We start from the raw sequence: 26,561 nt of genomic DNA on the forward strand, positions 1-26,561 counted from the left end.
GCTATTGCCAGCTGTTGTCTTGTGGTCATTAGCAGATGTTCCGCTGGTTGCGTGCTGCCAATTTGGTTCGTTCCCATTTTTTTTGTCCTTTATTCGTTGACCATTTCGAGCAGTTGCCGTCGCGCTTTTCGTGACTAATTAGCAAATTCGCGACACCCGTTTGGGGGCATTTTTTTGCGTTTAACGCTTAGCGTTTGGGGTCATAGGTTAGCCCCCCCCCATGGCCACCTTTTAACCGTTAACAGAAGCAGCTGATTGTCATGCCTGCGGCTCATCAGCGGGCTCATAACGGTGCTTTTGAAGTGGCGGCCTGTGATTTGAGTGCTTCGCCAATGGGCCACTCTCATGCGAGAGGGAAAAAGAGAGTTAAGAGCCCACTTTTCTCTCGAGTCGCCAAACTCCCCAAAAAAAGTGCTCCACTTACTCTCTCTCCTCTTCCCTTTTTCCATTCGAGTGTGTGTGAGTCACGCAACAAGCGAAAGAGAGAGCACTGAACAGTGGGACACATGTGTGTCAACAAAAATTTGATGGATTAAGGACAAAAAGGATATAGACAATGTTTGTGATAACCTTAAAAAATGTGCAAACCATTTAATAAAAATTTATTTTAAGGAAGGTATATTAAACTCATAACTATAAAATTTTTTTATAGAATCCGTGGAAAAAAAATATTAGTATGGTATATTTTCTCTTTGATTCCAAACATACCTGAAAGACTTAAAAAGTTTTAATTTTATTTAAATTTGTTATGGAATAATGTATATACTTGCTTGTTTTAGCGGGAATTTTACTTTTCCTATAAATAAATTCTATTCCCGAAAAATTAAGATTTAGGTTTTTATTTATCTGTTTAATATGGGTTCTAATTTGTTAGAGGACAACATCCACTGTGCGGCGCGCAGAAATTCTTGGAGAGCAGAGCGTGCGCCCTGTTGTCCGCCGGGCGGCGGAGTGGGTGGAGGGGTTTGGCGGCGAGAGACGGAGAGAAAGAGAAAATGCGAGCGGACCAGAGAGAGCAGTAGCGGCGGCGGGACTGGCGGCAAGATCGCTCATTTTGCAATTTCGGGCCGTGTTCCGCGGACGTGCGCGCATCGTTCACTTTCAGTTGCATCGCAGTCGCCGTCTGAATATCCCAATTTCAATTGGAAACCGAATCAATTTTGAAATCCACTCATTCGATTTCGAACTGTGCTTATACTTTTTTTTATTTATATTTTTTTTTGTGAAAATGCCAAATTTGCCATCATGAGCGTTAGAAAATCGTAAAGATCGCGCGTTATCCCTTTGGGAAGTGCTATACGAAGAGAACTCAAAATGAAATTGTGGAAATCGAAGAAGCCCATTGTGGGCTGTGTCCCCGGAAAATCGGCGGCCCTCAAGCAGGACCAACAACAACAGCAACAACAACAGCAACAGGAGTCTCACAACAACACCTTCAACGGAGGACATCATCATCCGTCAACGGACACTTCCTTGGCGCCCATGTTATCCGGTAAGTTAAGGGGGCTTTTCAAATTTTTTCAAATCTTACCCTGCCCTCCCCACCACATATTCAAGAAAAACCAACGAAAATCTTTGAGGCGCCCAACATGTGCGCTCCCATTTTCCGCTTTTCCGCTTTTCCCCCGCCCGCTCAGGGTTATCGCATTTCCGCCCAAGGTGCTTGCGTACGGCCCTCAAGTGCTCGACTTTAGATATAGATTTGTACACAAATATCCGACGGTGTATTTGTATCTTTATATCCAAGTATCGGCTGGCAGGGAGGCACTGCTAAAAATCTAGTTTTTCGTTTGAAAATATTAAGTTATTTTAATAGTGCAAAAACTGATACTTGGAAATACTCACCTAAATATTCTGTGAATTATAGGTATTTTTATTTCAGCAAAATTTTATGTAAAGAGCTGAATTAAGCTGAACATAACTTTTGTTACTATAAACAAGTATTACAACGATTTTTTAATCTATATCTATATCTATATCTATATTTTTTAATCTATCTATCGAATTGATTTATTTATGGTCCATTGGTTGAATACAATAGGCTTTTATTTTATCCTTTTTTTTTTTAAAGCAATAAAGTTTATAAATTACACACGTTTAACAAGTAAATAATTACAAATATATAACTTAGTATTGAGTAGAGCTTCTTTTCGCTCAGTGTACGCCAGCGGGCCAAGACAAGGTTTGACATTTTCAATTGAAAGTAATTGCTCGCATTTCGTTTTCGTTTTCCGACCGAACGAAATTTGTCAATTGCAACGCCCCTACTCCGAAAACCCCCCATGGAGCCAATGGAGCTCGGTGACCCGACCCTTGATTTCCCAGCTATCGGTTCCATGGGGGATCAGTAGGCAGTTTGATGGATTACCCGGCCATCGAATGGCAATCGAATTAAATTGCTAAATCAGTGGAGTTCAACGTATCGGGGGACTTTTGCCATATAGATTTAAACATATATCATGGCTAATTGGAGCTGATCAGATAAGCAGATGATCAGATGCATTTCCCATCAATTGGGACGTAATTGAATGGATTGTGCAATCTTAAAGAGAATATCCACGCTTCTCCTGTCTATCCAACAAGAACAAAGTAATGTAATAAACTTTATTTTCCATCCAAGCTTCTGTTTCAACTTTGAAGAAGTGCAGATCCAGATAGGCTCCATAGAAGGTTATACCCCCTTTTAAGGATCTTAAAGGCCGTTCCACGAACGCCGTTCTGCTTTTCTGCTGATCCTCTTTGGATTAATGATCTAAAAATGCCGACAGGACGGCCTCGAGTAAAAACGGCTGGGATTTATGTCAGTTAAAAAATAGGAGGGGTAAAATTATGGCACAACTCCAATTGCAACTGCAGTTGAACTTTCCAATGAATGAAAAGGAGAGAACATGATACATTTACGGAATGGATAAAGTGAAGAACCGAAGGAGATACAAAAGTATCTGCATCTGTTCGTGTGCGCGGGCTTAAATTGCATTTGATGAATTTATGGCATGGCAAGCGTAATTAAGCATTTAATTAAATATTTCTGATGCGCCGCATTGTTGTTGCTGCTGTTGCTGCTGTTGCCTCCGCCTGCCCCTTTTCATTGCTTAATTTTCTTGCGCGGAATGCCACAGATTGTATCTGGTAGATAAGGCCAAGTGCCTGGCCAGAATGCAGCTTCTGCTGGTGGATGTTGGTGGATGCTTACTGGGCCAGACAATCGCCCATTGATGCCAAACGCCTAGATGCAGATGCACAGAAGCGGTCAAAATAATAGCACTCGGCTTGGTGAATGTGAATATCACGGAACTACTACTTAGACAATGTTATGAATTTGAAAAAAGGCTTAAGATTTGTAACCCCATTAAGATTTGTAATATCTAAACCATTTTTTTGCACCTTTCTGTTTTCTTTTTATTAAATTATCCAACCTTACAAGTTTTAAATTAATTAAACAAAATTTAAATACAAGATTAAATATAAAAGAAATTTGTATTTTAAAAAAATGAGATTCATCTTCTACAACGCCAATTAGTTGATCTTGGAGGCAATGTACGAATGTAACCAATTTATTTGCCCAATTAAGTAAGACATAACACAACATTTGATCTGCTATTGTTTTGACCCCCTCTGTAAATAAATATAGCTAGGTACGTAGATAGATGCATCTGCAATTGCTGGCTGCCGATCCAAAGGCAAACAGAGGCGTGCACTCATCCACGGACGGGGATCGAAAAGGGGGGGTGGATGACCAGATGTCACTTGTTTACACAGTCATGACAGCTACAAAAGCAAAAACAACAACTGAAGCGATTGATTTGACTGCTCTTTTGACTCCCCCGAATGCAAACAAAGGCCTGAGAAAATCGAAAGGTGTTCAATGTCAATGCACCAACATCCAAATCAGACCCAAAAACTCGAACAAACCAAATCAAACAGATGACAACTCCCCCCAGAAAAAACAAAACGAAACCCTCATTTCAAAAGTCCACTTTTATGGCACATTAAATTCCCATAAAATCAACGACAAAACATTGGAAATCGTAAAAAGAGTTGAAACTACTCGAAAAATGTCAGAATGAAATAATAGATCAACAAAGCAAATGCTGTGTGTTGACAGGCTAAAATTTCCATATTCAGGACATACATATTGCTTATACTATTTTTTGGAACTTTGGGTTCACTTGGAGTTCCTTGTAAATATTTTTTGCAGTGTAACCTCGGAAAATGATTAGAAAAATTTGTTAAGGACTCAAATTAAAAAAAGATAATGAATAATACTTAATCAGATTTGTTCAATTAAAATTATATTAAAATTTCCAAAAATTAAATTACTTTAGTGACAAAGCTTAATACTTCATTTCTCAAAGTCTTTACATATCTAGCTATATTTGTATATACATATGTACCAATAGTCATAAATCGATACATTTTTCACCGATAGTTTGAATAACAACACAAAATGCAATTTAGGTCTAAATTTCTTCTATTTGTAAGTTTTTTTGTACTGGGAATTTGGAAAAATATCACGTCTGACATGAATATGAGGTAAACTTATGAAGTGATTAAATGTATGGAATTTTGATGATTATACTAAATTGACAAAATCGAGAGTGAATCTAGATAATTCCTTGTGTGCTTTTTATCATTTAACATTTTTGTTCTTTTTTTAGATTTTATTTGCTTTTCGGTTGCATATGTCAATTTTTTACGAGCTGCATTGAACATCGAAAAAATGTTTTTAGGACTTGTAAAACACCAAATGGAAATGGGTCTGGTACTATCTATTTGTGTATTGCTTTTGTTGTGCACTTTCCAGTTTTGTTCTTTTTTATGATCAGTAAATTGAAGAGTTCGAAATTTACAACTGATTTGAAAGCAATTGTGATTTGACCATTTACTGAGCGTATGTAAATTTGGTATTTTTATGAGGGGAGTGAAGTGTTGAAAGGGAGTGTTATGTATAAAATCGTTTTTATTCTGTTGTTCGTTTAAAAACTTGATAAGTATTTATGTCGGGTGCGTTTTTTTTTTTGTTAAATTAAAATTTATGTCTCGATATTCCATTACATTACATGCACTTGGATCTTTGGTAAAATACTTTTAATATTAATTTATTTTTAATGAGCTTTTGAATTATATAATTATAATGATGAATCAAAAAAAGGTATTTTTTATATTACCCATCTATTTTACAATTGTAAAATAATGCTATTAAAAATTTTCCCTTGTGTATGCATTTGTATAGCTGCAATATCTGAATCGTTGAATCGTTGGCGACACTTCATTGTTGTTGACGGGTTTATTTCCCTCCCTTGGGATCCACCATGCTCCTCCAATCCCCAATACCCTCCTCTCCGGGGACTTCATGCCATGCGGCAACAATAAAAACCGTGAGTAGGTTCGCTCATCCAGGGATTTCCATAATTCCCGGTCTATTTCACTATTTGTACTCCAAGGAATTGGGTGATATGTGATGGATAAAACGGGGGAAACCCTGTGTTTGGGGAATTAAGTGAATGGGTAAGCGAGCGGGTTAACTCAATGCAACATCGTCTGCAAGACAAACAGTCTATGCCTATTTGGTAAATATTCAAATTTGTTTCCTTGCACTTGGAAAAAAATGTGTGCTTGGAGAAAAGCCACAACAATATAATGGAACAATATACATTATTTATTATGATTAACTAAAAATCTCAAGACTATCATCAATCTTAGAATAAATTTTCTTGATATAAAATTACAATTTTTTTAAATCTAATATTTAACCCAGAGTGCGTGTGATTTTAATAATAGAAAACATATTTTTTTGAAAGGCACTGTATTTAGTTTTAAACTGATGTATATTTATGGTATATTGGTAGTACTTTTTTCAGAGTGTAAGACTGCTATTGTCATGGCACTTCCCCATTTGTCCCCACACCCCGCTTTACACCCATCCAGCTGCACTTCCCCATTCGTTTTTGGGCAATCGAAAACATTCTCCCACCCTCCGACTTTTCCACACTTTTACAATTTTCATGCCATGTGCGTAAGAGTTTTCTCCGTGTGTGTGTTTATTTTTCGCCACATTGCGGCCATCGAGTGTAAACAAAAAAGCAACAACGATGCGGCACGGACATGGGCGGGGGCGGGCGCGCCTCTAGAGGGGGCGTGGCAGGAGATTCTGAAGAGAGCCCGAAGAGAACTCAACAATTTGACGCAATTAAAACGAAATGAGCACAGAGTGAGTGGGATTCCTCAGTCTCGTCCAACAGTTGGTGTTGTTTATCTCAGGGGCGTACGCAGGGGGAGATATAAGCTCCTCAACATATTTTTCAGAATTGTTCAATACTTTTGTAGATTAAATAATATAGAATTCAAGTTAAATAAAGATAGTTATAGCCTCAATCAAACCACAATAAATACCATAAAATAAGAAGTCGAATTATTGTTATAATCTTCGTATACAAAACTAAGAATATTCTGAAATAAAGAAATCCCCTTAAAAAAATCCTGTTCATGCCACTGTTTTTTGAGTGTTTTGTTTTCAAGTATCAAAGAAGAGTACTTCTTTTGTTTTGGAAGGCGTGAAAATCCTTTGGGTGCCCATATCATAAAGCTGCCAAATCAAACGGAAGCGACGACGAAGAAGCAGCACGTAAACAAAGCAGCACCGCAGGCAAATGACATTTGTGCCTGTATTCCCCCCCATTTATCCACACCCCCCATTTTCGTTATGCCCCCACCGTGCACAGTGGGCCACATAGGCACAATGGCTACAGTGGGGTGCAGGGGTTGAATCGGCAGCTGCTGCCAACTGATAACGCAAATAAAGTTTCGTCACAATAACTGAATAAAAGTTCACTGCACTTCCGTTGAACTCCAAACGGTAAATGGAAGCACACAGGGTTCACTTTAGTCAACTGATTTTATATGCATTTCAAAAAATAATGAATTTAAAGGTGAAGAAGAAATAAAACCAATCTCTTTTAATTTATTGATATTTTGTTTAGCGTTTAGCTTTTACCAGATATTATTTTTTTGACACAATGTAATTTAATACATTTTATTTTCTGGCCAAAATGCTAAAGAAACGGAAACCCTTGTTTAAGTTTTCTTTGACATACCATATGTATAATATAATTAAGTTTTTCGCCAAAAATATCCAGTCATATATATTTTTTGTATAGTTTTTGCAAATATAGTTTTCTGCAATTTCCTGTACAAATGTTATTTGGTTTTATTTTCTAAAAGCATTTTCCTTTTGAAGTTTTTCAACTTTCACTTATTTTTGACAATTACTTTTGTGCCTCCCCAGAACCAATTTCAAACCGATTTTATGGTCACTTTTCTTTTGTGTGGTCTCCATGGTTGTTGTTGTAAACAAATTGCTTATGGTCTTGTTGTTGCTGCTGCAGTGGCATGTTGCAAACATTTTGCTGCCATTTATTTTTGTTTAATTTTCCTATTGCTGCCGCGAAATCTGCCACAACGACGTCACTCAGCAGCAAACATAAACAGAGACAGAGAAAAAGAAAAGAAAAATGGAGATGCAGATGCAGACAGCACACATTTTATGTGCACATACTAGTGTCTACAGTAATGGCTCTTCAATTCAAACCATCGTGGAAAATATATAGTCTATCTGTTTTCATTTAAAAAATGTGTAATATGGTAAATTGTTTAAAGTGAATAAATTAAACAACTCCAATCAAACTCCATGATAGTATGAAAAATTGTGAAAAACATTTTCGCAAATATTTTTTATTTTAAATTACTAAATTTATTTTTGAGAAACCCTTGCAAAATTTGTTTGTAAAATTCGGGTAAGGCGTTCTTGTTTCAAAAACAAAGAATTAAGTATTAAAACAAGTATATCTAGGTAAGTTAGTATTAGAGAAGTAACACTTTTTAATTGAAAATGCATTTATTTCTCTAAAGCCGTAAAACAGACGCGGTCCTTTGTGTGCCTCAGTCCACAATGTGCACGATCCACACCCCCCTTTTCACGGATTTTCCTACCATCCATTTTCACATTTTCCACTGCATCCAGAAATATGCGTAGAGAGGGAAAATGTCACAATTTCAACGGCTGATGCTGCAGCGCAGTGTAAAAATAGCAACAAAATCAGAAAATAAAAACAACAACAGTCATGGAGCCAGAGGTGTAGGCAGGGGATGCTGTTGGCTTTACACCCCCTTAAGAATTCTGTGCTAGTTAAATGTAACTACCAAAAAAAAATGTTTTCCTTTATTAGAATTCATCAAATGAATCATGCTACGCTCGTAAAGAATTTTTAAAATTCTTCTTGAACGGCAATATTAAATCCCCTTTTTAAAATTCCGCCTACGCCCCTATTCGAAGCACACGTTTAATATAATTTGTTGTTGTTATTGTTTGTGTTTTGCTCCTTTTGTCGCGTCTACCACTTGGATTTTGGATTAATTTGTAAAGTCTGCTGTTGGATGACAACTCTCCTGTCTCTTTTGCACTCCGCTTCCCTCTCTTTTGCGCTTTCAGAGCAGTTTTCATAATTATTTGTTGTCTGTCTTCCAAGCCTGCCCCTCCACCTATTTTCCAACTCCTGATTTCCACTTAGCACTAAACAAAAAGCATTAAAAGTCGCAAATTTCCCTACCCCTCATTATTTCCTTGCCGCTGTTTTTCTCTGTTAATTATGAATGCAAATATTTCACTGCATAAACACAAGTCTTATAGTCTTATATATATGAGCACCCGTGTATATAGTCATTGATCAGGGGTCTAGTAAATTAAATCTCCCTTGTTGCATTTTAAATCTCAACTCGAGTTGGAAAAAGTCACTCGCAAATTGAGTTAAAAAAAAAATTAAGAAATAAGAAAGAACTCATGGTTTAAAATAATACATTTTTTTTGTACATCTTAATTTTTTCTTTAGGTTAATTAACGTATTTGGTATACAGATATTTGTTCATCTTCTTTATCTATGGTTCTCCTTTTTGTTTATCATTATTGCAACCCTTTCTGTTTAAAAAGATATTGTCTCACAGGATTAAAACATTCCTTAACGGTCAACCCACATTCATAATTCACTCAAATTAAGTTGATTTAATGATTTAAAATTGTTAACCCATATGACAGCTCTTTAAACATAGAGTGTTATCTTCAGCAAGATATTTCCCTTATCCAACAGTCAATCAAATTTCAAAACGATAGAATAACGTTTAAGGGGCGAAATAACAATAAAATGGGTGGATGTTTTTTGTGTGCGATAATGCTGATGCTGCTCACTTCATGGGAAATTCACTTTCATTTCCAATAAGGGATTTAATAAAGCTGGCGTTCAGTTTTCGGGAAATTAGATTCCGGCTATCCAGTGATCTGTCACAGCCTCATTATGGGCGGCATAACACTTCATTTATCCTCATAACCGCCGGCATTTTCCCTCCTTGTCTATCTCTCTATATATAGTATATGCATATATTGTGACTGTGGCCCTTTAATTGAATTCCGAGCGTCATGAGTTGTTAAAAATTTGTATGCATCCTCCCCGAAACAAATTGACTTTTTTTCTTTCCTATCGCCCACTTGACAATCTCTGTGTGTGAAGTGCTCCTGCTCTGAGTTATCGTAGGGAAAAAAAAACGCCTTCGATTTTGTCAACGGTAAAATTTCAATAAAGATATCCAATAGTGAACCTTTTTTTTTGTCGGGAACTGTAATACCCCGTCTTATCATTAATGCGAGATCTGTTCGGGTGCCGAAAATTCTGTGCGTGAGTTGTTGGTGCGGCCGGGGATCGGTTACGGGTAATTAACATTTGGGGGCATAAATCTGAGGCCCCTTACCGATACGCCGAAATATTGGGCAACTGTGGGGCAAGATGGACAGTGGAGGGGAAAATTGTCGCACATGGCGAGCGATATGAGAAGTGCTGCTGAAATTGTCAAATGTTCTGCCTTTATTTGCTGATGTGCAAATGAAATGTTCTACATGAAATTATGACCCTAGATGCACTGGCAAATTTTTGGAGAAATTTAAAAGTTCCTTTTAATAATATAATTATAAGAAGTTTTATATCCAATCATTTTTAATTACTTGTGCTTTGATTGCCTTTTTATTTTTAGTTTTTAGTGGAATATCAAATTTAAATTTGTGATAGTTTTTTCTTCTTTAATCTCTTAATTTGATTTTTGTCATAAAGAATGATAATGTATTATGATAAAAAACATTTTAAATATTTTTTTCAGTAGAAAATTAAATGTTTTGAGTGCATTTCTCTCAGTTTTTGCCTCGACTTACTGTTCCTCCCCCTTTAAAAAGGCATAAAAAATACCGAAATGGTCGTAAATCAATTTTGATGCAGAGTTCCTCGACTGCAGTGCGACTTAGTGGCGGCTCGTCGCCTCTTCAACTCGTACCGCCCCCTTTGAGCTATATCATCAGCGCCTTGAAATGTTTTAGCGAAAGGGTGTTTTCGCATTGGAGAAACAACGACAGCTACATTTGTAACGATGTGCGATGTGCGGGCAGCCATGAACTGACTGTCGTCCCAGGGATACAGTTCACAGGGAACTCCGCGATCTGGGTCCTTGGGTTCTCAAATACCACATTCACAACATTGTAGTTTTTTTTAAACGTTTCCAGAAAACCAGGTGATTGGCTAGCAAATTTTACACTTCAGCTAAAAGCTTAAAGCTTTAGCTTATCATAGTCTTACTTTATAAATATTTACTGTCGAACTTTATGGCGTTTGAGTACTTAAAATTGTTAAAATTAAGAAAATTTTAAAACTAAAAAATAAACAAACAAAATATTTTCCGGGAAGTTTTTTTAAAATTTCTGTTTAAAAATTAAAAGTTGTTAAATAATATTTCAGAGCTTAGATTGGAATGCTACCTTAACAAATTAAGACCCATCTATTGTTTGAGTTTTATTTTTTTGTAAATTCTTGAAAGCTATGTATTTTAAAATAATAAGAAATTTTAAAATGTTCATCCCTGGCTGTATGATTTGGTTCGGTTATTTTCCTTTTTATTTATTATTATTTCTTGTGGTGTCTCAGTCATCAAATGAATGTCAACGTTTTGCTAAATACGCGAGGATCTCAATGGAATGCCTATGTGAGTGAGTTTTTTTCCTGCTTTTTTTTCCTGCGTTTTTTCCCTCTTCACCATTGAGTTTTCCCTTTTCTTTATTGTTTTTTTTATTTTTTTTGCAGGCAAGGGTCGCCCTTTTTTCGCCAAGTTCGGTTCATTTAAGTTGAGTTCGTTGCGGCTGTTGCACTTTGGCTGCAGGGCCTGACCCCCCCTTGCCCAAAAGACCCCCTCCGCCCATGGAGGGGTGTCCTCGGAAAGTCGCTTTTGTTGCGGCTTTATCAGATGTTGACATTTTTGCGGAATCACACTCGAGTTCATTTGCAATAATTGGTTTTTCTTGTTGTCTTCGCCCGGGGGAAAAATAAAGGACGGGGGCGGCGACGAGAGCCTTGTGCTAAATAGATTCCGTTGAAAATTTTTCGACATACTCGTGTTTTCACGCCCTGAGCTGCGTGTCCATTAATAAAATAAGTCACTAGCACTTGGACAAAAAACAAAGCTACAATAAGGAAAACTTTTCTGTACATACAGAATGGTATATATTTTTCAAAAAGAATTAGATTATGGTTTTAAATTTTAGCTATTTTTCTAATTCTTCCTTAAGCTTAAATATTTTGCTTAGGACTCAAGAACAATAAGTCATCGCAGAGCTTACAAGCAACGACTGCTTAAAAAATAATAAAGTTATTTTTGTTTCAAAATCGTTTTAATAAATAACTCGTAACAAATTTTTTACAAAATATTATATCTTTAAATAGCTGTCTTTCCCATTTTAAAAATGTTTTTTTTTAATATTCTAAAGAACTACCCCACACAATTTTTAAAGTGCAGACAAAGTCAGCGTTTTGTGGGTTAATGGATACATGGGCACTCACTCGGACGTAAAAACTACGCATTTCAGGTTCTGTTTCTGGCCCCCTTAACCCCTTTACCTACTTAACACCCTAGTGCTCGCCTTTCCCCCTTTTGCAACACTCTCTGAACCAAAGTCCCATTCCCTTTATTGTGGCCAGAAAAATAAACTGGAAATTGCGTGGAGAAAAGCGCCGCTAAATGCAAACAATAACAGAGCGTCAAGTTGCCAATAGATTGGCATGTCAATCAATCAATATCCATCGCACGGAGAGTCAGTTGGACACTCAATCAGTCAATTAGCCGACTGTTTGGCCCACATCCACATCAAATGGATCTTCCAGCACCTGTCAATTGGATATATATATCTGCAGGAATAGCTCAATCAAGTCGATTGATCTGATCGAAGGCTAAAATATGTAGGATTAGATAAGTTTTACAGTTCAATTTAATTAGAAGATCAATTAGATCAATTGAATTGAATTTATTTTACTTTTCTTTCCCACCCTACAAAATATAAAAAATATACTGGAAATACGAATTTTAGAGTAAATTATAAACAACTGAATTGTATTTATTTAACTTTTCATCCCACGGCTTCAAGTAAATGAATACTTATTTATTTATAATCATTTTTAAACCACTGCTTTTCATCCTAATCTATTGGCAGTTTAAAAAAAAAGAAAGGAGAACCTCATGGTCTGAAATTCTTAGAGAAGATTGGAATGCCCCTTTCCCCTTATGCCTCATTATAACGAAGAGATCGCGTTGGGCAGATTACCCTTGAATGATGTCTATTTTGCAAGTAAATGTGGCAAATCGCCGAGGAATTTCATGCGGCAAATGAACCATTCCAGAAGACAACATTATCCACAATGCCCATAAATGCCTTGGGATCAGGAGAGGGCAAAACTCTGACGTTGACGACCCCCAGCGATGTAGGAGCTGTCTGTCTAGATCGGCACTTGTGCAATTTTCCAACCCTGTTCTTCAGTTCGGGGGAAATTGAAATTGAAAGTGGAAAACTGTCGGCGGGGGGATGGATCATCGCCTGGGGTCTATTTCAATCAGTGAGAGCACACTATCTGCGATCTGTCTAATTGCCAGGATGACTTCAGGAAGTACTTCATATAACGGGTGGCACTGTCACTCCCCCTTCGCTTTTCCACCCGCAAATCTTTTCGGATGAGCGCAATTTCCGCTAGAGAAGGAATTGGCAACTGTCGCCGATAAATTTCCCTGCAAGTTGCCATAAAAACGAACGCACGACAGGCGGCCAAAGGCAAAAATAGCTTTAACTGCCCCACGAATCCAATCTGGAGATCCCAAAGATCCCAGAGATCCAAATCCATTTCATCTTCTCCAGAACGGAACTGCAAATGGCAATGCGAATTAGGCGTCGGCGTCCATAAGTTAATTTGGGCCTTATGTTATGACACTTTCCATGTCGCCTTGTTTTTCCCGGAAATATTTAATAGCTGCGGAAGCATAAAGTAGAGTAATCATATTTACAAGTCAATTGTCTTAAGAAGTTGTCATGTTTGTTTAACTATCTATAGTAATAGTTCCAAAAGTAATATGAGTTTGATGATAAAGAAGATTACTTTACTTATTGATAGGTTACTTTTTTATTTGATCGTGATAGTCGATGTGTTTTTGTAATCGATTTGTAACTCTTTTGTAATATCGATTATCACAAAAGTTTAAAAGTTTGTTATCTATTGATCATTTTATTATTGACAAAATACTTCCACTACAAATGCAAGGTAAATAAATTTGCCTTAATCCAAAACATCCCTCCCACTTGTTAACATTTGAAATTGAATTTGAGAAATGTGTAAATCAGTTCCGGAATCCTCCATATGTTTCCAGCTCATGTATACGCGTATATAGTATTTCATAAATCCATACGCACTCCATCACATTAGTTGGCTATTTTATGGGCTCTTTTCGATTTCATTTAGCGCTCGGCTCATTTCGACTTGTTCTTCCCCCCATTTTCCGACGGGGGGAAAATGTCGAGCACTTCCAGGGCATCTCGTGTTCGCCTTGTTTTTCCCGCTTTTCGCTTAATTCTGATTACATTTATTTATGAAACCGGGCGCACATATAATTTCCGCTTGCCGGCCACAACGGCTCCAATGAATTATGTCAAACTAAAAAAACAAAAAAAAGAAAAGAAACAAAATGAAAAGCACCGAAACACAAAAAAATCAAAACTAGCCAGGAAAATAAAAAACAACAAATCGGAAAAAACTAATAGCTCCTTTGCCTGCCAGTGGAAATCAAAATGAAAAAGAAAAGCGCCCATGTAAAAATAGCAAATGAAAAGCGCATCCAAAAAAACACACAAGCCGTCGAGAGATATGTGAACACATCAAAGCGAATGCGAATCAAAGTGGAGACGGAAAGAAAGAATAAAGAAAAACAAAGGTATAGGGAAAAGGTGAGAGGTAGGCAGAAAAAATTAGATTTTACACCTGATTATTAAAAGATTAATTTAATTGATCTTTTACAACAATTGATTAGGTAAACCTTTTTAGAAAAGAAGTCATTGTAAAAAGGAACAGGATTTAATTCAATCAGATTTTTAAGCATAAAAACGATCTGTTTTTGTTTTTTTGTTTTGCTTATTTAAACGATTTAATAATATATATTTTTTTTTAATACTTAAATAGTATTTTTTGTATCCTGAGGTTATATTAGGTTAAAAATGTTGCACCAAAAACTAAAGTTTCTTGGTTGCTAAAAATGAAATTTTTAGATTTAGATTTACTTATTTAATTGATCACTTACCAAAATTGGTTTGCTTACAACTTTATAAACAGGACCTTTTCTTTCAGACAATTAAAAGATTTAATAATTTAGTATTTAGAATGTTGCTATCCTGGAATTATATTAAGTTGACAATTTTGCACCTTAAACTTTTGTTTTCTCTGTGAATTCTAACAAACTGAGCTTTTAGAATGAAAGACATCCCAATTTTTGCCAGTGTGGCCAAAGGTGCAACTGAACCAAATTGGCACACCTTTTCGAGCCAATGAAGAAGAAGCAGAGTAGTCGAAAAGAAGCAAAGCCGAAACCGAAGAAAACAAATTAAATGAAAATAAATTATAGCGAATCAGCTCTCTACATATGTGAACATTTCGTGTGTGTTTTGTGTGTGTTGTGTGTGTCGGACAAATGAAGCGAAACGTTACGTTTTTTTTAGCAGCTCGCTCTGCCCCTGTTAGTTTTTCCGTTTTTCCATTTTCTTTCGGGGGCTTTTGCCTAATTATTGTTGCTGCTTTTCATAGTCGGGCGGGCGCATTAAGAAAAACTTTATGCGCCATTGAAGCGTTCGAAAATAAAAGTCGCGTCCGCTTGCGTCAAACGTTGCCACGTGTGTTCTTGTTTTTCTTTTCTTTATTTTCTTTATTTTGTTTTTAGTTTTAATTTTTGTTGTTGTGGTATTTTTTGCCAGTGTGTGTGCGTGAGGGAAATACACTCGTTACGCACACAGGGCGTAATTGTAGCAGATCGCGTATACGCCGCATAGTCCCCCCAAAAGAAAAACAAAAAGTGTTGCCACACACAGAAACACACAAAAAAAAGTGATTGAAGTAGGGGTGAGAAATGGGAAGGTGGTGGAAAATGAGGAGGTACATACATTGTATGTGGTACAGTGAATAATCGCCTTTTTTGTCATTTAATTGCTGACAATCATGAAAGAGTGTCTTACTTGTAATATTGTTAGTTGCTATTTTAGTTAAATAAATTTTGAACTAAAATGAGCAAAATCAAATTTAATAAGTTACAAAAATGACAATGTCATCTATTGTATGTTTTTTTTTTATATTATTTTGTAAGCAATCTAAATTTATCTTTTTAGTTTTACAATATTTCCAGGGCTGTTATTCAGCTTAAGTGGACTGACTGAAAATCAACTCAAGTTGATCAAGTTATGTGGGTTGCATTGCAAAAATGTCCATTTCACAGGCATTTGTGTTTTATCAAGCCACTCAATTTGATTTCCCAATTTTCCAGAGTGATCCGGCACTTCTACTTCGTGTTTTTCTGTTTGTTATTGTGCCATATGTTTTTGGGAGCATCGTACAAGATTAATTGAGTTCACATTTATATATAATATTATACATGTCTGTTTTTGTGGTTCTTATAATTCCTCGAGTGAGATTCATTCGTTGGTGGAATTTTAATTGAAGCTTTTTTGGCGACGCCGAAGGTCGCAATTTGTATTGGGAATTCTCCGAATCGAATTGGATACGTGTACGATGTGGGCTAGATGGGCGTGGGCGTGGTCGCCGAGGAGGTAGTGCCTGCTTTGATGTCTGGTGTGGCGAAATAAATTAAGAAAATGCAAAAGAAGTTGGTCAACGACTCCCCTTTGATGTGTGTGATCTGCTATGTTTACTCTATGCACTCTATTTATCTCTATTTTTTTCCCCATTTTTTGGTTTTTTTTGCAGTTGACCGGGCGATGAGTCCGGCGCAATCGGAGGACTCCGGATTGGCTCCAGAAAGGGGAACCACCTACGCCACCATCACTCTGCCACGGAATGCCCTGCATTTGGCCATCACATTCGCAGGTGAGAAGGGGGAAGGGGGCTGGGGGCTCGTCCACTAATGCATCTCAAGTGGAACGAAAAAGGGGGTAAGACGATATCTTTATGGCGGTTTTGGGAAGACAGAGCAGAACTTACACATTCTGAGGGAACAGAAAAATCATCTGACAGCTGTCATAGGAAATCAGCATTGATTATATAATTATGTAAGGCACAAATTGAGCCACGGATCAATCAAATCAATTGGGAGCGCAGTTTATGCGGGTCGTTAATAATAATGATGATGATGATTGCTTCACCCATGGTAATCTCTGATCTAATTCGATTTTTGATTGAAATCAGGGGCTATTTGTTTGGCTAAATCAAAGTAAAAATATTGCTAGATTAGGGTTAAGATAGAAAATAGTTTTTGTACAAGAAATTTGAAGAGATTTATTATTGAATTGGAAATATAGAAGACCTCTAACAAATACAAAATTTAAGTAACTTGGAAAATATAGGTTTTACAAGATGAAATTTTCTTTGATTTCATTCAAAACCGATCTGATATTTATTGCATTTTCTTACAGCTTTTTTTAAATATCGAAAAGCATATAGATGGATCTGGCGGCATATATATCAGCGGGCTGTACTAATTTCTGGGGCTCAGCTTTGATTTATTGCATTGTCGATGGGGTCGGGTCTGTGATGGGCTGCCCTCTGATGGTTTGCAATGGCATGGGAGGGCATGGCCAGCATTTCGGGGTGGTTTCTTGTCTACAGATATATGTAGCCGTATTGCCATATAGTATTGTATATTCCGCCGATCGCCAGACAAAGTGGGCCGGCCCCGAATCATTCGATTTGAATGCGGAACGCGTCTCCGTCTCCGTCGATAATGCCGTTGCTCCGTCTACGTCCGTATTCATGGTGTCTCCGTCTCTTTCTCCGTCTGCCGTTGTCGCTGCCAAAATAAATCATCGTTCCAATCTAGAGAGAAGCCCACCCCCAGGGGCAAGTCGAGGGGGCGGAACGGGGGACCGATGCCAGACATAATAATGAGTATGTTCACGTAGTCACAGTGACGGTCAATACAAAAGTTACTGTCCCAAAAAAAAAGTAACGACTTAAAAAAAAAATACATTTTGTTAGAGAACAAAAAAAAAATGCAAGTTAACTAAATACACACATTGCAAGCTTTGTGAAATACAAAAACCAAGTCCTAGTTTTATCAAAACTCATGATTTTATTATAAATCACTTGTTATAACTAAGATACAGCTCTCTTACAAAAGAAAATATATAAATATATAAGTTTTTTTAAAACATACAATTTTTAAATACATAATATAAAAGTAAGGTTTTTTTTTTGTTATATATAAATTGGTTTCAAGTGTATAAATAATAATAAATAAATAATTAATATTTATATAAAATAAAAATTAATAACATAATTTAAAAAGTAATGAAAAGAACACATAGAGGAATTTTTGTTTTAATAAACAATTAACTTGACTTGTGCTGTAGATGTGACTGATTTCGTCTGAATCAGAATATAAAGTCCACCCATTCGGATTTTGTACTCTTGACTAATCTGCCGCGTTGGGGATTTGGCGGTGTGAGTATGTGAGTGTGGGAAGTGGGCAAGGGTCGGCTCTTTCTTTTTGGGGGTTAACCTTAGACTTAGACCATGGGTACTCCTTCTGGTTTTCTGACGTAAGCATCGCCCCTCCATACAATCCAAACCACCAATCCCCATTATCATCATCGTCTTCTCCGTGGTCGCCAGTCTGCAATGTATGTTGTCATAAAGCGTCGCGTCGGTTTTCCCCCTCATTTTCTTGCCATTTTTTTTGTTGTATTTTTCGGCGGCTAGTTTTTCATTTAGTTTAGTTTTTTTTTTATTTTTTTTTTGTTTTTTTTTTTTTTGGCAATTTGCCAGTTGCGTTCTCATTGCGGCTGGCCCAAAACTACTGGCCGTCGTCTTTTTTTACCCGATTTCTTTATTTACGCGCCGTTGTGCGAGTATCTTGCTTTCCCCCCCAATTTGCATGCGTTTTTCCGCTGTGTCGACTGACGAGTCGCTGACAGAGTCGCCACAGGAAATCCAAATTGTGGATCGGAGAGACGGGGAGTGGGCTACATACCATCTCCAGAATCTTCAGACCTCGGGAGGAACTTTAATTAATTCGAAAAGGTGTAAGACAGTCAGCGGTTGATGCCTTTTTTAATTTTATTAAGTTCTTTCAAAATGTCAAAGGTTTCACATCTATTCGTTCTTCAGCTACTTTTATATTTTCTAAGCTTATGTATCAAATAGGTTCACCTACTAATAGGTTTAAAAGTAGAAAAATAGAGTTAAGCAACAAATCTGTCCAAACCACTATAAAAGTACATATATAAAAAATTAATGGCTAAGAGTTTAGAAAGTAACAATTTGTAGATACTTAATGTGTAGAAACAATGACAAATTAATTGAAAAACATCTTGAATTAAACATTTTGAAGGTTAACATTTGAGTTAAATGCGTGTAATATAATGAGAATTAATATTAAATTAATTTTAGAAGAGTTCAAATGACAAATTAACTTTAAAAGAGTTCAAATATTATTTGATAAGCAGTAAAATTGTACGGATTAAAATCTTTCAAAAGAAGAGATTAGAGATCTTGTTTCGTTAAGCTAAAAAGGAGGGATATGCTTTTTTAAAATTTGTGGAGGTGCTCTTCGTTTCCTTTATTTTAAAATACATTAAACCAGAGATCTGTCTTTCACATAAACCTCTTGACTACATGCATTTTATCCTCCAGAACGCAACGATCTGTCGTATCCGCCGGTGGTGGGTTCCCTGAGTCCGGTGGGTCATGCGGCGGACTTCCTGGCGCCCGGCGATCGCCTCCATCAGATCGACGGGATCTCGACGATTGGATTGAGCAACCAGAAGGTGATGAACATGCTCTGCGCTGGCGGATCGGATGCGGGTCCTGCCATTGTGGAGATCGAATACTCGTTGCCCGAATACAGTAAGTAAACCAATACGATTTGGGTCACCTACTATATATGAAACACTTTGCTATTTTCTATTTTTCCGGGGCGCAGCAGTTTCCCAGAACAGCCTGTGTGTGACCTCGAAACTGGCGCAGATCACCGTGGAGCGGGAAAGTGGATGTCTGGGGCTGACGCTGAGGGGCGGGGCCGACTACCCGCTGATCGTCACCCATGTGCGGCCCCATGGACCAGTCTACAAGACCGGTCGCATCAAGCCCGGCGATCGGCTGCTGCGCGTCGATAATGTGAGTGATTTCGATTCGGAGTGACACTTCCGTTTTCGTTTCCATTTCCGCTTTTGCCTCTAGTTTTCTCCAGAATTTTGCAATACTGAAAGCACCTTCTTTTTTTTATTTAAAATATTTAAAAAATACATGTTGTAACTTTAATAAAATTTTGTTCATGAGGAATTTAAATGAAACCTTTCGTAACTTTAATTAAACTTTATACGGCATTAACAAATTTTAGTTTTTAAATTTAGCAAATCGTATTGTTGGCAGAAATAATTTCATAACAAATTTTGAAGTGGTTTTTAAACGCTTAAAATCTTTTTAAATTGTCTGAAAATATATTTTACTACTAAGCTATAACTTATCGAAATGGAATTTTCACATATATATTTTTCTTGAATATCTCCAACCAGATCTCCCTTATTGGCAAGACACTGGCTGAGGCGCAGCAGATCATCAAGTGCGGGGGCCATGTTTCCGGCTACACCAACCTGACCATCGAGTACGATGTTTCTGTGGTGCAGAGCGTCGAATTCTCGATGGGACCACTGCTCATCGAGATCGAGCGACCGATGAACGATAAATTGGGCCTGGTACTGTGCAACTATACGCCGGCGGTGCCCACTTCCGGTTCCGGTTCGAGTACTCCTTCCAGTGGCGAGAAGATCGAGGAATCGGCGGGCGTTTTCATAGCCAGTATCCTGCCCGCCAGCATTGCAGATCGGTAAGTGGTTTCTCTAGATCAGTTTCTTTATGAGTTCTATTGGTTACGTCTTGGATTTTCTGAATAGATTGTCATAACCCAGTTTCATTCTCGGTATTCGTTGCAGTTGCGGCGCCTTATCCGTCGGCGATCAGGTGCTCTCCATCGACGACACAATGATCGAGCATACCGCCTTCAATCCCGACGAGGTGATGACCATATTGGACACCAGCACGGGTCGCGGCTACACGCAGATGCAGATCATGCCCGCTCACGCGTTGGCCCGTCGCGGTGAGTTTGGCGTTTTGCGTGTTTCGGTATTTGGTTTTCGGTTCTCGATTCGAAGTTTTAGCTTTGGTTTTTAGACACACCGATAACATGCCCCCCATCCTTGATTTTTGGCTATCTGGCCGTCGAAATCTGCAAGGCCAGCCAGGCTCCCAAGCGACGCCACGAAGGTCTGGCGTGGGCGTCACGGCTAATGAACAGTCGCAGCAGCGGCGGCTGAAACAATAGAGACGCCAGGCCTTATATAGCATAGAGCGAGGGGTGATCGTGCAGTTGCAGATGAAGTTCTACTTGTATGAAGATAGAACTCAGAAATATATCACAGATAACTCAGAAAAGTACAAAGTTAAGTTGCCAAAACCTAAGGAAAGAAATAAGGCAGGCCTTATTATGTTTAGTTGAGGCTTTCAACTCAAAAATTTTAATAATAAACTCCAAGCAGTGTAAGTTCAAGAGCAATTTCCACAAGCTTTCTAAAGCAATAAAAGGATTTTAAAAGTTGTATATACATTTTATATACTTAATCATCATTTTAAATCAAAAATTTTTATAACAAGCTCCCAAAAAATGTTCATAGAATCGTTTAGAGTTTTGAATAGTAAAATAATTTTTCATACTACAGGAAATTTTTATAATTGACTTTGGTTCGTAACGAAAACTCCCCGCAGGAACCGACCGATCCACCCACGCTGCAGCCAATCAATTGTTTTTCAAAGTTTTTCCCTCCATTTGTTAAGCAAACACGCAGAGACCGAGACGCACAGTCCGAATTGGTTCTCCCCAAAAGACAAAATACAAAAGACATAAGATGGAGCAGACCTGACAATCGATCGAATCCAATCGGAAATACCAAATGGAATAGAGAATAATAGCGAAGAGTGGAGGCCATAAATTGTGGTCTAGGCAGACGAGGAGGACACGCAGCTGGCTAAGCTGCGGATCAGTCGTCGGAGCAGAGTCTTCGGCACAAGGCCAATACCATATAGCAATCGGAAAAGGTCTTAAAAGCTTCTATAAGTTTGGCTGGGGAGTGAGGTGTGATTGAATGTACTAGATATTAGGGGGGGGAAAGTAACTTAACTGAAAGAGGGGGAGCGAGTTTGGAGGTGGAGTAAGTGAAGGCACCACTCCCATTCATTAAGCTGATTTTTTATAAATTTACTGGGAACCAAAATCTGCTAGGAACTCTTAAACACAAGACAGGAGGTACTTGTAGGGCCTTTAAATATTATTCAACCCCAAAAACAAGAAGCACATTCTTGTAACTTTTATCTATTTCATATTAATATATTTCATTTCTGCTGACGTCAGTAAACTATAAAAGAAAGTAAATTTATCATTTATTCGGCTTTTAGTTATTTTATATTTTGATTTTATTTTATTTGATTATTTTGTAAATTGTATATATAAAAATGCAAAAATGCAATATATATATATTTCAATACAAAATCATATATTTCAGTTATGACTTTTGAAATATACATTTTCAATTCAAAAGCCACATATTATACTTACTTTTACTATTCTTATTTTTATTGTATTAATGAAGACTTGACCCAAGACAGTTTAGCAACTTAAAAACACAATATATTCCTAATTAATTTATTTAATTATAATTATTTTTTATTCGAACCCCCAGGTCACACGGCATTGGGCAGTCCCAAGTACAGCTTTAGCACCCTGGAGTCCCGCAAATCCTCGACGGCGGGACGCCAGCGCCAACGTTTCGCCCGCAAGAGCTCGCTGCCGCTGGAGAATCCAGTTGGCACTGCGGGGGGATCCAGTTCCACGGGAGGATCGGTGGGCACGGCGGGAATCCATGGCAGCAGCAGTTTGGGCATGGGTCTGGGACTTTGCCGGGCGGAAAGTTTTCCCGTTCTGCTCGATTGCAGCCAAGGAGCGGGCATTTTGCTGACAGAATCGGGATCTGGATCAGGATCTGGAGGAGCTGTGGCCATTGCCCAGATCCTGGCCGATTCGGTGGCCGATCGCAGTGGCTGCATTCAGGCGGGCGATCGCATCGTGGCCATCAACAAGATGTACAGCCTGGATGCGGCAAACATGAGGCAGTTGCTCGAAGGAGGCTGCTCCAGTCGCAATGGTGGCGGCAATCCCGCCACGGGTACACCGGCCAATTGGCTGGAGCTGGAGATCGAGTTCGATATGCCGGATGCCGTGGTGCCAGCCAGTGGTGTGTTCAGTGTGAAGTTACTGAGGGCCGGCAAGTGTGGCCTGGGCCTCAGTGTCAGTGGCTCCAGTCATGGCGGCCTGGTCATTTCGGACGTGAAGATGGGCAGTCCGGCCCATCGTAGCGGCTCCCTGCGATCCGGCGACATCCTCCTGGCCGTCGACCAGCATCCAGTGCAGCATTTCAATGTGGACGCACTGCTCAAGGAGGAGGGCAGCAGCAGCAGGACACAGAATCCCAGTCACAGCTCCTCGGACTTCACCACGCTGACCATCAAACGGGTCGTCCTGCCCGATTTCCTGCCCATGTCCAGTCCGATTTACAGCAATTGTCCAGCAAGTGGCATTAATCTGGGCATGGGCATGGGTGTTTCCACCAGCACGGATCACGATCTGTACAGCAGTGCCTATGTGACGGCGGGCAAGTACGCGGATTGTGTCTCCCTGAAGTCAAGGACTCCGCAACCGGATTACTTTCGAGTGCCCAGCATGGACGATGCCAGTCTGCAGTCTGTGCAAATGCGATCGACAGCGGGATCGGGTTCGGGTTCGGGTTCAAACGGAGGCGGTGGTCAGAGCAACGGCTGGTCAACCACCGTCAACAGCCGATCGTTTGTGGCCCCGCCAAACACGCAGAGCCTCACCACCGAACTGCCAGAGGAGGAGGACGAGCAGGAGCAGCTGTATCCCGGCTACGAGCTCAATCGCTATGCCAGGTGAGTCTAAGACTGCCCTCTATTATGAGTTTCTCTGTTCTTACTATTACCGAATGTCTATCCTCAATGTTTGGGAACCTTAAGTAATGGATTAAGAATGAATGGTATTTTAAAACGAAAATTTTAGTAAAGAAGTTATCAAGTCTTATACCAAAATTTCTTCAATCCCCAAATGATTTAAAGGCAATACTAAAATGTTGTATAGTATTTGTTTTAACATGGTAAAAGCCGATCATTAATGTACCTAGTGTTCACTTTTTTTTTTATTTGGTTTTTGCCTTTAATTTTGTATTTGCTATGCATATGTATTGATATAATATACTTTTTATAGTATTTATTTACAACTTCTTCGCTTTTGTATGTGTATAGTGTTTTCTTTTTATTTGTTGATTTTTGACTTTTATTTTTTGATAAATATGTAATAAATAAAGTTTTTTATAATATTTATTTACAAATTTAAGCCTCAAAAGTGTTTTCTTTTTTATTTATTTGCTTTTGGCCTTGTTATGTAATGAATAATCTTTTTATAGTATTTATTTAAAAATTTTAAATTTTTTTCCAGTGTTGACTGCACCGCCTTGCCGCCGCCCATGGAGAACAAGGTGTACGGATCGGCGGCCAGTTCGAGCAGCAAAAGCAGCGGGAGCAGTTTGCATCAGATAATCTTCACGGTGCGATTGGAGCCGAAGGGAGGATTGCTGGGCATCACTTTGGCCGGCAGCGAGGATATCACCAAACCGATCACAATCAGTGGCCTCGTGGAGGGTGAGTCCATGCAAATGTGAAGCACTAAACAGAATGAAACAAAAGCTAATCCATATTAACAGGTGGCATTGCGCACAAGAATGGCCAGATCCATGTGAGTGACCAGCTGCTGGCCATCGATGAGCACTCGGTGCAGGGGATGCCCCTTTCGCATGCCACCAGCCTGCTGCAGAATCTCGGCGACCTGGTGGACCTGAAGATCCTGCGGAGTCACGATCTGGCCAATGGCAGCCACTTGCCGCAGACGCAGGCCATCTATGCCAAGGTGCAGCGGCGTCCGCGGAGTCCTTCGGCCAACACGGAGGGCAGCAAGGAGTCGGCCACTGGCAATGGCAGCAACAGCAATGGAAATGGCAGCGGGAAACCGCGCGTTTTCCACGTCACCCTGTACAAGGACAAGGTGTACGATGACTATGGATTCTCGGTGTCGGACGGACTCTACGAACGGGGCGTCTTCATCAACAGGATTCGCAGCGGAGGTCCTGCCGATATGTGCGGTCTCCTCAAGCCCTTCGATCGCATTATGCAGGTAAGTCATTGGTTTCCATTCCTTTTTCTTTATAATAATTTAAAAAAATATGTATAACCCAGGTAAATGAGATGAAGACGCAGGACTTTGATTGCTGTCTTACTGTTCCCCTAATTGCCGCCGCCGGCGATAAAATCGAGATGATCATGCAGCGCACCGAGTAGTGATCCTTAATGTGCGCCACATCCTTATGTTAAACTAGTTGTACGTTAAGCTTATCCTAAGTGCCATTGCTAGCCCATAATAATATTATATATCCCTGTAACCTATGTGTACCGAACGAATCAGTCCCCAACAACAACAAAACAACAACAACAACAACACCAACCTTCAAGGACAATACGCGCAAATCAGCCTGCCATAACCAAATTATGTCCTCTTTAAAATAGTTCTGCCATAATTCTAATTTAATTCTATGCTAAATTTGTTTTCTAGCAAATAAATAATCATACCGAAAGTTTGTTCGAAACTAAACAATCAAAAACTATGAGTAATTTCATTGATTAGGTAATTACTGCAAATGTCTAATCTATGGTTCTATGACCTATATATTTTTAATTAATTAATTAATTAATTACTGCAAATGTCTAATCTATGGTTCTATGACCTATATATTTTTAAATGTATGCCACAAACATGATTAGAATTTGGCATTGGAATATTACTCGCGATCGCTTGATTTTTTTTTTTTTCATGTTTGTTTACAAACATATTGCATAAAAAAAATAATAAGCAGAACTGCTTGATTCTGTAAATGACAAAACATATAATATACATATGTGTATACATATAATATTTATATAGCATATTATTTTTTTTTGTGTGTTATAAGTAATATTTATTAAAAAATATTACTGTATAAATATTTATTTAAAGTCCAAAATATTTTAAAATATACACATGTTAATGCTATGGGTAAGTTATCTTCTGTAATTTTGGTACTAAAAAATTGTCTATTCTAAAGCCGTAACTTAAAAGTATGTGTCTTAATTGTCAATAAATTAGAATTCCTTTTTTAATGACTGCCGCCAAATACTAAGAGCCTTCTATAGTTAACCCGTACTTTACACTTTGATCTTGCACTGATCTATGTAAACAATAATCCCCTTGGGGGCTTATGTCAATGAGAGCGATTGCAGCGATTGTTTTTAAATATTCTGGATTGTGTATTCCATTTGTCTTTTACAATACTACTTTTAATCTTGATGCCCCATGTAATTCCCGTTGTAAACAAAATATTTTTACACTTGCCAGCAACAAGTGGGCGTGGCATGTGGCTCTGCGATGACGTTGGACCCTGTCAAACGAAAATAGCAAACATCTACATGTACATGTGCAAACACCTCCGTTGATTTGCAATGCAAGTGGATTTTTGAACCGGAATCGATTTTCGGAATCAAAGTTCGATGCTTATCGGGGATCGGGGGGCATAAGCTGTTGATTCTACACGGAAGTGGTACAATTAGTCATCTAAATATATAGTTTTAAAATCATTACAGTTTTCAAGAGTTATCTTAATTGCTTTGTTCTCTTTACAAGGATATTTTTGAGAAAGGGCATGACTGGAACTGACTAAGAAAGTCGTAAACAAAAACAAGAAAAAAACAGAACTCAGACTACAGACTTTAAGATGTGATAACGCCTTGGAAAGGCCGCCT

General features: G+C 38.4%; 1 protein-coding gene across 4 annotated transcripts; it reads left to right on the forward strand.

The window, feature by feature from the left end:
* Positions 1-1,066: 1,066 nt before the first annotated feature.
* Positions 1,067-25,387, forward strand: LOC128264908 (glutamate receptor-interacting protein 1). Of its 4 annotated transcripts, none has more exons than XM_053000623.1 (10): positions 1,067-1,492; positions 16,365-16,484; positions 19,248-19,460; positions 19,537-19,730; positions 20,129-20,439; positions 20,546-20,709; positions 22,346-23,609; positions 24,172-24,374; positions 24,437-24,903; positions 24,966-25,387. In XM_053000623.1, the coding sequence occupies exons 1-10, from the start codon at positions 1,315-1,317 to the stop codon at positions 25,065-25,067; spliced, it is 3,216 nt and encodes a 1,071-aa protein (XP_052856583.1). In that variant the 5' UTR covers positions 1,067-1,314; the 3' UTR covers positions 25,068-25,387. The 4 variants fall into 4 exon arrangements, with proteins under 4 accessions (XP_052856583.1, XP_052856584.1, XP_052856585.1 ...); XM_053000624.1 differs by having other exon boundaries at positions 19,540-19,730; XM_053000625.1 differs by lacking the exon at positions 1,067-1,492 and adding an exon at positions 16,111-16,287.
* Positions 25,388-26,561: the final 1,174 nt, after the last annotated feature.

This window comes from Drosophila gunungcola, unplaced genomic scaffold (genome assembly GCF_025200985.1).
Source record: "Drosophila gunungcola strain Sukarami unplaced genomic scaffold, Dgunungcola_SK_2 000084F, whole genome shotgun sequence".
Taxonomy (NCBI): Eukaryota; Metazoa; Arthropoda; class Insecta; order Diptera; family Drosophilidae; genus Drosophila; species Drosophila gunungcola.